The 12,059-nt window shown below is 38.2% G+C and overlaps 1 protein-coding gene across 6 annotated transcripts in view; it reads left to right on the top strand.

Annotated features, from left to right (window-relative positions):
* The window catches only part of L3MBTL3 (L3MBTL histone methyl-lysine binding protein 3), a 122,819-nt gene that overhangs the window by 79,218 nt on the left and 31,542 nt on the right, over positions 1–12,059 (top strand). For all 6 annotated transcript variants that reach the window (XM_008995036.5, XM_008995038.5, XM_078370791.1 and 3 more), the window contains one exon: positions 5,655–5,804. In XM_008995036.5, the coding sequence (XP_008993284.1) occupies positions 5,655–5,804 (150 nt within the window). The remainder of the gene's footprint in view (positions 1–5,654; positions 5,805–12,059) is intronic.

Consider the following 12,059-nt stretch of genomic DNA (forward strand, 5'->3'; position numbering starts at 1 on the left):
AAGGCACTTAAGTCTCTGCTCTTTACTGCTGGGTGTTCTGCAGTGCACAGTGGCGTGATGGAGCCCACCTCCTTTTGTTTTTTTTTTTTTTTAACTGTTTTTTATTGGGACAGAGTGTGAAAATGATTGTGCGAACACTTAGAAATCTGGAGATGTTGCCTAATTGTTAAAAATATATACTTACAATTAAAAGGGTTTTTAAGATGGCACTGGAGAGCAGTGAATAAGGCAGCCCTTCTACCACTCCTAATGAATCGACTGGTCTTCTCTAGAAAAAGCAGCCTCCTTAGAGGAGCCAGTGGGGCAAGTATTTGTATATTTAACTGATATGTGAAATAAATTGCTAATAGTATAGGATGCACCCCAATAAAGTGCTTATAGTAGAGAACACTGTCATCCTGTGGGAGTCTGTCCTTCTGCTTGCTGAGGAGTTAGTTGCAGCAGTTAAGAGTTGTACATACATGTGTGCACATGTGTAACCATGACAGAATACACGTTATGTGGTAAAGCCACACCTTACTAAAGTTTTTTCACTAGAAACTTAGTACGTGACAAATTAGAAATGTATAAGCCTAGTGAGAACCAACTCTTTCCATAGATGTTTAACTAGCACTGATGAGATTTTTATAGTTCATATGCAGTTTTAGAAGTTAATAATTTTGTATCTCTACATAACAGAAACACGGAACAGGAAAAGCAACATTTCTAACATGATGCAGATCACATATGTTCCTTGTGTTCTTTGAAGTGATATAGGAGTGGTTCCAGTCTTCGAAAACGTAATTACTTGTGAATTTGACTCTTATTCCAATGGCTAGTTAATGGGAGTAGATGAAATGGTGAAATACTTGACCCATTTTCTATAGATTGGCTTTTGTTTTTAAAGCCGTCAGATAAGATTATTTTGCAAAGCAAAGTTAAGTATTTGACCTTGAGTCAATACTTAACTTTTCTGTGCCAGTGTCCTCATTTATAAAATAAATTGGTGACAATAGTATCTGCTTAATAAGAATAGTATGATAAATAAAGGAGTTAATTTATATAATGTACTTGGAACAGTGCCTGACACATAGTAAGCACACAATTCATGTCAGCTATGTGAGCACAGACAGCAGGCAGCAGCATCTTGCTAGAAAATGGTACTCTCCGACCAAGTTCATTGTCATGGGTTAGGAATAAGGAAATTCTTTAATGTGCAAGGGTACTATTCACCCATATGTTATAGTGGTTATGAGACAGCCACAGTTATCAATGTAATTCTATCAGAAACTAATTGAATGACAGTCAACAATTTCCCTTTTTAAGTCCCAAAGGAACTGCTTCTTAGGATTTTGAGAATTAAATAGGTAATGTAAACATTTGGCCTGGGCAATGCACTTAAGCCCTGGTCAGTTTTGTTATTATCATCTAATTTTACAGATGAAACAGAATCTCAGAGCCTGTGTTTGCTTGTCATTGAGCGGAGGAGGAAGCAGCAGCGCAGGGTCTGAACCAGGCTCCCTGATGTCCCGCTCCATGCCGTCCCGTCACCTGAGCTCCTTTTGCATTTTGTGGCATTCCATTTTGTCATCACCACCTGCTTCAGGAGCCAGCTAGCTTTCCTCTCTACCCCAGAGTAGGTGTGAAAATGAGAGATGTGTTGACTCTCGAGTCTTCTCAGGGTTCAAAGAGAGGGGGTTAACAGCTGATAGGCTACCCTTGGTAGATCATCTTAACTTACTCATTAGTAAATCACTGCTTCGAGGGCTGTCAATGTTTTTCCCTCCTTTCAGTTGAGAGTTTGAAATCGAAATTTCTCTCTGGTCCTGGCAATCTATTTTCCAAAAAAAAAAAAAAAAAAAATATATATATATATATATATATATATATATATTTAAATAGTAAGTCTCATTCTGGCCAGCAGTTTTGCCTCTCTCTTGAGCTATCCAAGTTTACATATGGTGATTTAGAGAGATAGTCTTTCATTTACTCAACAAATAGGTGAAGATGCTGCCCTCCTAAGGCTAAGAATCTAAATTGGCTACACTGTAACTGTAGTGCTAAATTGAGGACCCCCAGCCCATCTAAGAAGCCTGCAAGTCTTCCCATCATTGGAGGTGGATGAGATTAAGAAGAGAACCCGTCATTTTCTTCATATCCAGTAACATTTCAATTTTAATGTATATACAGTTATTTAATAATTGTAAGGCCAGGTGTTTAACAATGAGTGAAATGCTGGTTATGATATTCTAGGAATAGCTGCATACTGTGTATATAAAGAAACTAAAAAAATTGTCTTTGAATTTTTTTTTTCTTTTTACTGTCACAAAGCTCAAGTAGATAAATTTGCAACAACAACACACAATATAAGGAACAAAGAATATACAGTGGAGTCAAAGATGGTGAAAACCTGAGGTTGGGTTAATAAATTTATCTTGTCAGAAGCAGTGTCAGGAACAGTAGGAAGAACTAGTTGTGGTTTTTATGTTTTTTTGAGGGAGTGAATTTTTAATCACTTTTGGGTGAAGGGGGGCAAGGGGCATGATTTGTTGAAGATGATAAAGTTGGTTTAAAACAAGTTTATTATAAGGTGACTCTAAGGCATCTGAGTAGAAATGTTTAGTGAGCATTTTTATTCTCCTTGAAGTCAAGATGAGTGTTAGGTCTAACACCTCCTACTAGGGAGCCACCAGGGAGTGAGGCTTCTCTTTCTCAGGCCTTTGGCAGTTAGTTACAGTGTGGGCAGGAATCCCACACCTACCAATCAGATGCTGCCATTCGCGCTTTCCATCTTGAGGAATGAGGTGAAGGCAGGTCAGACCTTGCGATTGCAGCCTCCATGGAACTGAGGACTAACTAGATCAGGGCCTGGAAAGGGCAGGGGGGCTGAGAACAGTGGCATGAGGGCCCCATGCCCAGCACCCTCCTCCTGTGCAGATCGTTTTGAGGGATGCTTGTACCCTGCTTTCTACTCAAGCCTGATTTTTCTGGCCTTCCTTATTGAGCTATCAGTGCTCTTCCAGTAAGTTTTTTCTGCTCAGGTTAGGCAGAATTGGTTTTGGTCACCTGTATCCCTGAACTCTGAATTAGGATCCTGTGAAACATATAAAGGGCTGGTATTCAAAAGAGACATCATAGTTGGGAATGGATTTTCCTTCACCTTATTACTAAATGAGTAAAATGAAATACTACCACACGCCCATGCTCAATGCAGTGCATGAAAAAGCATGTTCATTTTGCGGAGCTACTTAATTGCTATGTGGCCTTGGGCAAATAGCATCTCTGCTTGGATGTTAAAGCAAATTCCACAATTTTTGGTATTACCCCCAAATCTTCTTCTCCTTAGTCATTCCATCTCAGAAAAAAAAAAAGGCACCTCTGTTACCACCCAGTTCTTCAGCCAAAAACAGAATGGCCGTTCCTGAATTCTTCTTTCCATTGCTCCCCATATTCCATCCATCTGCAGGTCTTCTTGGAATGACAAAGGACACCATGACTCTCCTCTTCATTTTAGCCCCATCTCAACCACACAAACCCAAGTTATGTCATATCTTCACTCTTAAACAACTTTTCTTTCTTCAGTTCCATCCCATCGAAATCTTCTCTGCTTTCAAAATCCCTTCTCCAAAAAGACAGAAATAACTCTTAAATAACTTTTCTTTCTCTAATCATGTCCCATTGAAATCTTCTCTGCTTTAAAAATCTCTCCAAAAGGCATCCTGAGTGATCTTTTAAAATTGCAAATCAAACCTTGTTGTTCTCTTATAAGAAGATCTTCCATCAGTTTCAGATGTAATGTTTACTAAAAATAGAAAGTCCTGACTGGTCTGCCAGTCCCTACATGATTTTTGCCTGCCTGTTTGTCCTAGTTCATCTCATCCCCTCCACATTCTAAACAACCTGGTCTCTCTTTCCCTCAGGGAAGCCAAGCTTTTCCTGTTGGCACTGCTCCTCCCATTCCCTGGAACATTCTTCTCCAGGTTATTTACCTACAGGTCTTCTTCCTGACCATTACAGCTCTGCTCGGGTGCTTCCTCTCAAAGGAGGACTTTCCATACCACTCCATTGTAGCATTCTCACACCCTCTCTTATATCATGGGCTTTTTTTTTCATGGAATTTATCACCATATTTTTATGGTTATCTGATTTATGTGCATAATTGTGCATTGCCAATCTCCCCCTGAAATATCAGCTCCATGAAACCAGAAAGCTGGTTTCTTGTCTTTATTGTCCATTGAGTTTCCAATGCCTGGAAAGGTAATCAGCATACAATAGATACATGATAAGTGCTTGTTTAATAAATGAATAAAATAAAGACTGAAGCTACTTAACTGTTACAAGCTTTGTTTCATGAAATGCCTTTCTCTAGGACGTTAGCAAGATAAAGTAAACTATTGCATGTAAAGCACTTAGTCCAGTGCTTGATATATCTTAAGTGTTCCGTAAATGTCATCATATTTTGTTTTTGTTGATGTTGGGCTTACATTTGTATAAATTTATGTCAACACATGATCAGATATTATTTGCTTTCTTCTTTTGCATAGCTACCACTGTAGAGTAGCAGTACTGAAAGAAAATTAAGTCAGAATTTTTACGTATGACATATCTGTGATAAATTTTATAGGCCATTATCAGAATCACCTGGCAGCCTTTTCAACCCTTCCTTCCTTTTCCTAGGAGGGTGTATCAGATTTTCTTGGTGGATGGTTTCTAGACACTGTTTAATATTTTTCCCTGGGTGATTATCAACATTCTCCTTGTCATCTACACTGAAAGAAAGAACATAGAAGATTCTAATGTAATTTAACTAAGTCCCAAACTATTTACAGATTTAAGAATGCTTCCCAAAACCAGAGAGGCAACATAGACAGTTATTAGGAGAGGACAATGTATGGTGGGGTCTGAGATAAGGCGGTTGCCTAGTTGTTTCGGAGAGTGGAATGCTGAGGCCCTGGGCACAGGAGTATACTAACTAATGGTGAGTTAACAATGAGTGACCTCAATTTCCTTTCAGGAACGATCACCAAATGAGACCTGAGAGACCCACTGGTAGTCACAAATGGAAGGGAAATGAGCGCGATGCATCGTTATCCAAGTTCGCCACTCATCCTTTTTCATATTAGGGACAAGATTAGCTACAAATTGATATATGTATTTTCTAGAACATCAGGCATAGGTCCAAACCTGCACACAGGAACAGCCCATGAAGAAACCTCCTTTCTTTGGAGGATAGTAACTATTATAAAAGGAAATTAAATAGCATGTGACTGCCCTGGGCCTGAAGGATCCCCTTAGGAAGCAGAAGCAAATCTGCTCCATTAACCAATCAGTCAATCTCTCTCTCCCATCTCTGTCCTATGATTTCTGAAGCATTTCGTTCCTGGAGCTGATTGTTCCCAGAGACATGCACAGAGGGAGTCCTTCTGTGACCCTTGCTCAGTTCTAAAGATTGCAGCAGATTCTTTCTTAAAGTCTAGTGCAAAAACTTATTTCCTATTTGAATATATTTGTTATGTTTTAAAGATACAATATGCTGTTGTATGTATAATTATAAAAAATAACATATTCAGTTAAATTTTAGAATTTTATTTTCTGTAGTCTATCATTTTAATTGGAAGAAGTATGGCCTAATGGAAATGTTCAATGTTTTTCTTTCTTTTCTTTTAATCTGTTAGTGCTGCCAACTGTCCCTACTCAGAAATCAATTTGAATAAAGACCGTATTTTTCCAGACCGCTTAAGTGGTGAGATGCCTCCGGCTAGTCCATCACTTCCAAGAAATAAAAGGACAGACTCAAATGAAAACTCTTCATCCCCTGAAATCAGGTAATCAAAGAACTAAGATTAGCATTGTTTAGAAGTACTGTAATTGAAAGAGATTTTATGTATTTTAGATGTTTTATGTTCTATAGCAATGTTTTCTTGGAGATTGTTGTGAAATGATGGTAGACATCAGTACTCGAACTTAAAAAAAAAAAATGAGAGAGTTTAGAAAAGCATGCCCAAATCAGGCAGGAGTTTTCTCTTGTTCGTTTTTTTTAATTTGCTTGGTGTTGGAGGCAGAAATTTGGAAATTGCAGTCATTTTACTATATATAGTTAATATTTCTGCATGAATTGATCAATACTTACAGCAACCTTTATCAGAAACAGCAGACTCATGAAGTATGGACATTATTTCTTTTAGTGCTCATTATGTGCTAAGTAATTGCATGTACATTATTTCATTTAATTATAATACGTTCAATGTATTATAAGCCCAGTCATTTAGTTTATAGTTGAGTTGGAATGTTTAACCCCTGTGGTTTATTAAGTAAAGAACAAAATTGATATATCTTTAAGCAAGTGGTCCATGTCCTGTTATTGACTGAGCATGCTATTAAAAGAAAAAACAGATTAGGAAAAAGATATTTCCTAATACTTAGCTTTTGACTTTTTATTTTATGAATTACTTTAAAACCTAAGGCAACATAGTTTATTTTAATGTATAATTTCTGTTATTCTGGATGAACCTAATTGGCATTTAAATCATTGCATTGTCATAGGAGTAATGGCATTTAAACCAAAGAATTGTTCTCCTTATAGAAAAGCAATTTACCCTATGGATGGAGTAGGGGACACCTACAACTTCCTCTGGTATTAACAACAGTGGTGATTTTTATAAATCCTTAAAACTGCGGCAATTAACATAAACTCATTTACCAAATCCCAGCATCCAAAAATGAGGGTCACTTGAAAAAATTTTAACAGGATTATTTGAGGCTGGGAGATCCAGGCTGCAATGAGCCAAGATCACACCACTGCACTCTAGCCTGGGTGACAGGGTGAGACCCTGTCTCAAAAAAAAAAAAAAATTAACTTTAAAATGTTTAACAGTTATTAGATCACCTAGACGTGATTATAGATACAGGGTTCATTGACTAAAAACATGGTAAGAATACCTAGACTTTAGATTTCAAAATTGTTTTTAAAAAGTTTAAAAATTGTTTATTGTTTAAAAAGTATCAACAGAATATTCAGAAGGGTTAGAAGTTGCCTGTTGAAGGTTTTTGAATAACTGTCTGGGCGCTTAGGCCAAATACCTGGGGCCAAAGTCTTCTCACAGAGCAAAGAAGTGGTTGGTTTGGATGATTTTGTGGGCTCCTTTTAGCTCTAAATCTGTGTTAGAATAATCTTTGCAGTGGATCTAACCATTCCGGTGCTCTGTCTTCTGTTGAGGTGTGGTCCTGTCCTTCTTCACAGTCAGCATTTGTGATCAAGGAAACAATCTGACATTTTCAAGTTTTTCGATTTATAACCCATTGCATATTTTTCATGTCTAAATATTTTTTAAATGATATTTTTGCCTATATCTATTAATAATTATCATTAGTTATTATCACTTATTAAACCCTAATTATTACCTAATAATTATTACATTCATAATTAAATGAAATAATACATATGCAACTACTTGGCATCTTTTGAGTCAATGAAGTCTGGCCTGCCTTTCCTTGTCTTTTCACTATTTTTGTGACTTTTCTGCAAAAATGAGTGGGTTTGAAAGTTCCCATTCTCTCTCTGGGGTTTCAATGAAAGCCTTTACTCAGAGACCCTAAGTGACTCACTTAGGATTGTCACCTCCACTGTCAAAAATAAAACGAAATGTGTGCTCCTGCTTTATATCACTGTATGTGTACAAAGCAGTATTTTAGTTGGCTGGGAGTCAAATGGGAAATGAAAATGTCTGAAGCAGCCTGTGAGCTAGTGATCTGCTGAAATGGCTCCACGCGGAGGTGTTAGTGGTAGGAAGTTTGATTACCGTTGAGGTATGCAGCAAGGCTGGTCTTAGAATTCTCCCAACCATCTCTTCCCCTTCCAATGCTCCTCGTCTTCCGTCCTGACTCACAATTTTTCTAAGAGGTCAAAGGGCCCTTCTCCCTTCCTGTTGGTCTCTTACAAACCTTAACTTGGAGTGTAACCCAAGGCTGGAAATAGTGTCTTCAAGAGTTAAAGAAATACCCTCCCACTCATTTCCCAGTGGGTTTCCTTCTTTTCGGGAAAACCCTGAGCATGCCACATTCCTAGTAATACTGTTTTGAATTGTGTGTATGCATGTGTCGTAATCATTTCAAACTGTCTCATGTGATTATTGTGAAAATGGTTAGAGTGTCCATGTCTAACCCTTGAGAAGGTACTGGCAGAGCAGCAATGACCTTCCTCTGGCCTGAGATCAGCTAGGAGTGAGAAGTAGTGATAGGACTCAATTTGTCATAGTGTCATGACTTGATACCTCTCCCTAGACACCCTGGAGTCTTTCTCTTAAGGGTTCAGAGGTGAGCCCTCTGTAGAGGTGTTCATTGGCTCTGCCTCTTCTTGACTCACTTTGTGTACCAGCTTTGGCCAAAACTGCAGTTTTATATATAGGAAATGTAAAAGAGCTACAACTTAGACTTTCCAGTTATTTATTTGGAGTTTTATATTTTTTCTTTCTTCTTCCCACATAACCAGAAAGCAGTAAGTCAGTTCCACCTTGGATGAATCAGCTGTATACAAAGAGATTGAAAAATAAAAAAGAGTGTGAGGATCCTGAGCTTTCTGCTTAACTCAAAGTAATTTAATGTGTTAAAACCTAGAGGTAGTGGCCGTGGCTGGGCATAGTGACTCATGCCTGTAATCCCAGCACTTTGGGAGGCTTAGGTGGGCAGATCATGAGGTCAGGAGATCAAGACCATCCTGGCCAACATGGTGAAACCCTGTCTCTACTAAAAATACAAAAAAAAATTAGTTGGGTGTGGTGCCAGACACCTTTAATCCCCACTACTCTGGAGGCTGAGGTAGGAGAATCGCTTGAACCCAGGGGGCAGAGATTGCAGTGATCCAAGATCGCACCATTGCACTCCAGCCTGGGCAGCAGAGCAAGACTCTGTCTCAAAAAAAAAATAAGTAAATAAAAACAGCAACCAAAAAAACCTGTTGGTAGCAAGTAATCTCATCTTTATGAAAACTATAATTTCTGTAAAGTGTCTGTAAAAGTAAAACTAAAATAAATACTGATATATTTTTAAAAATTATTAAGCATTTCAAGGTGCTATACTTGGAGTGTCATACATTATACAAGTATGGTTCTTGTTTCTTCTAGCAGTTTTCCTCAAATGTTATCTTCCTGAGTAAATGCTGTCAGTGATGCCTGCTGTTTTTCTGCTTAGTACTGTCTTATAGTTTAAAGTATGTAAACCAATGAGAGACACTAAAACTTTGGAGGTAGAAAGTTGATGCAACTAAACTTTCTAAGGTTTTTTTTCCTCTCATCCAACTTTAGTGCTTTGCTTTTTGCCGTTGTTCTGCATGCCTGGCCATCTAAGCTCTTAATGTAGCTCTTAAGATTAGTTATTTTCTCTGGAACGAATGAGTAAGTGGTTGAAGCCCAGTACGGTAAGAGCACACCATGGTGTTTTCTTTTCCTCCAGAAAAGAACAGCTAAATATGGTGATTAGGAACACGGGGCACTGCTTGAATTTAAATCTTGGCTTCCCTACTTGCTAGGTTTATGATCTTTGATGAATTACTCAATAGCTCTTTGCTTTGAATCTCATAAGTCATGAGGATTACATGAGATGAAAAATGCAAATTGAAGCTCTTAGAATAGTGACTAATAAGTCGTAAGCCCTCCATAAATGTTAGTTTTTATCAGTGTTGTTGAAAGAAGAATAGATGGGCCATGTGCGGTGGCTCACGCCTGTAGTTCCAGCACTTTGGGAGGTCAAGGTGTGCAAATCACGAGGTCAGGAGTTTGAGACCAGTCTGGCCAACAAGGTGAAGCCCCATCTCTACTAAAAATACAAAAATTAGCCTGGTGTGGTGGTGGATGCCTGTAATTCCAGCTACTTGGGAGGCTGAGGCAGGAGAATTGCTTGAACCCAGGAGGCGGAGGTTGCAGTGAGCCGAGATCACACCATTGCACTCCAGCCTGGGTGACAGAGCAAGACTCTGTCTCAAAAAAAAAAAAAAAGGAAAGACGAATAGATTACTTTGTTTTATAATATTTCTTTTATTCCTTAGGAGCAAATCAATGGCTGGACCATTTGTTTACTATTTTTTTATAGGGGGGCAGGGAGACAATTTTATTTTTATTTGTTATTTATTTATTTATTTTTATTTTACCCTAAGTTCTAGGATACAAGTGCAGAACATGCAGGTTTGTTATGTAGGTATACATGTGCCATGGTGGTTTGCTGCACCTATCAATGCCCACCTAGGTTTTAAACCCCGCATGCATTAGCTGTTTGCCCTAATGCTCTCCCTCCCCTTGCCTCCCACCCCCTGACAGGACATGATATGTGATGTTCCCCTCTCTGTGTCCATGTGTTGTCATTGTTCAACATCTCCCACTTACGAGTAAGAACATGTGGTGTTTGGTTTTCTGTTCCTGTGTTAGTTTGCTGAGAATGATGGTTTCCACCTTCATCTATGTCTCTGCAAAGAACATGAATTCATTCTTTTTATGGTTGCGTAGTATTCCATTGTATATGTGTGCCACATTTTCTTTATCCAGTCTATCGTTGATGGACATTTGGGTTGGTCCCAAGTCTTTGCTATTGTGAATAGTGCTGAATTAGATATACGTGTGCATGTGTCTTTATAGTAGAATGATTTATAAGCCTTGGAGTATATACCCGGTAATGGGATTGCTGGGTCAAATGGTATTTTGGGTTTTAGATCCTTGAGGAATTGCCAGTCTTCCACAATGGTTGTACTAATTTACACTCCCACCAACAGTATAAAAGCCTTCCTAACTCTCCACAGCCTGGACAGCATCTGTTGTTTTCTGACTTTTTAATGACCCCCATGCTGACTGGCATGAGATGGTATCTCACTGTGGTTTTGATTTGCATTTCTCTAATGTCCACTGATGATGAGCTTTGTTTTCATGTTTGTTGGCCACAAAATTCTTCATTGGAGAAGTGTCTGTTTGCCCACTTTTTGATGGGATTGTTTTTTTCTTGTAAATTTGTTTAAGTTCCTTATATTTCTAAATAGTAGACCTTTGTCAGATGGGAAGCTTGCAAAAATTTTTCCCCATTCTGTAGGTTGCCTGTTCACTCTGATGATAGTTTCTTTTGTTGTGCAGAAGCTCTTTGGTTTGATTAGATCCCATTTGTCAATTTTGGCTTTTGTTGCAGTTGCTTTTGGTGTTTTAGTCATGAAGTCTTTGCCCATGCCTATGACCTGAATGGTATGGCCTAGGTTTTCATCTAGGGTTTTTATGATTTTGGGTTTTACATTTAAGTGTTTAATTAATCTTGGTTTAATTTTTGTATAAGGTGTAAGTAAGGGGTCCAGTTTCTGTTTTCTGCATATGGCTAGCCAGTTTTCCCACTACCATTTATTAAATAGGGAATCCTTTCCCCATTGCTTGTTTTTGTCAGGTTTGTTAAAGATCAGATGGTTGTAGATATGCGGTGTTATTTCTGAGGTCTCTGTTATGTTCCATTGATCTATATATCTGTTTTGGTACCAGTACCATGCTGTTTTGGTTACTGTAGCCTTATAGTATAGTTTGAAGTCAGGTAGTGTGATGCCTCCGGGTTTTTTTTTTTTTTTTTTCTTTTTTGCTTAGGATAGTCTTGGCTATGTGGGCTCTTATTTGGTTCCATATGAAATTTAAAGTCGTCTTTTTCTAATTTCGTGAAGAAGGTCCCTGGTAGCCTGATGGGAATAGCATTGAGTCTATAAATTACTTTGGGTAGTATGGCCATTTTCACAATCTTGATTCTTCCTATCCACGAGCATAGAATGTTTTTCCATCTGTTTGTATCCTCTCTTATTTCCTTGAGCAACAGTTTGTGGTTCTTGAAGAGGTCATTTGCATCACTTGTAAATTGTATTCTTAGGTATTTTATTCTTTTTATAGCAGTTGTGAGTGGGAGTTCACTCATGATTTGCCTCTCTGCTTGTCTGTTGTTGGTGTATAGACAATATGTGATTTTTTCACAGTGATTTTGTATGCTGAGACGTTGCCCAGGTTGCTTATCAGCTTAAGGAGCTTTGGGGCTGAGACAATGGAGTTTTCTAAATATACAGTCATGTCACCTGCAAACAA

The sequence above is a fragment of the Callithrix jacchus genome, chromosome 4, assembly GCF_049354715.1.
Source record: "Callithrix jacchus isolate 240 chromosome 4, calJac240_pri, whole genome shotgun sequence".
Lineage (NCBI taxonomy): Eukaryota > Metazoa > Chordata > Mammalia > Primates > Cebidae > Callithrix > Callithrix jacchus.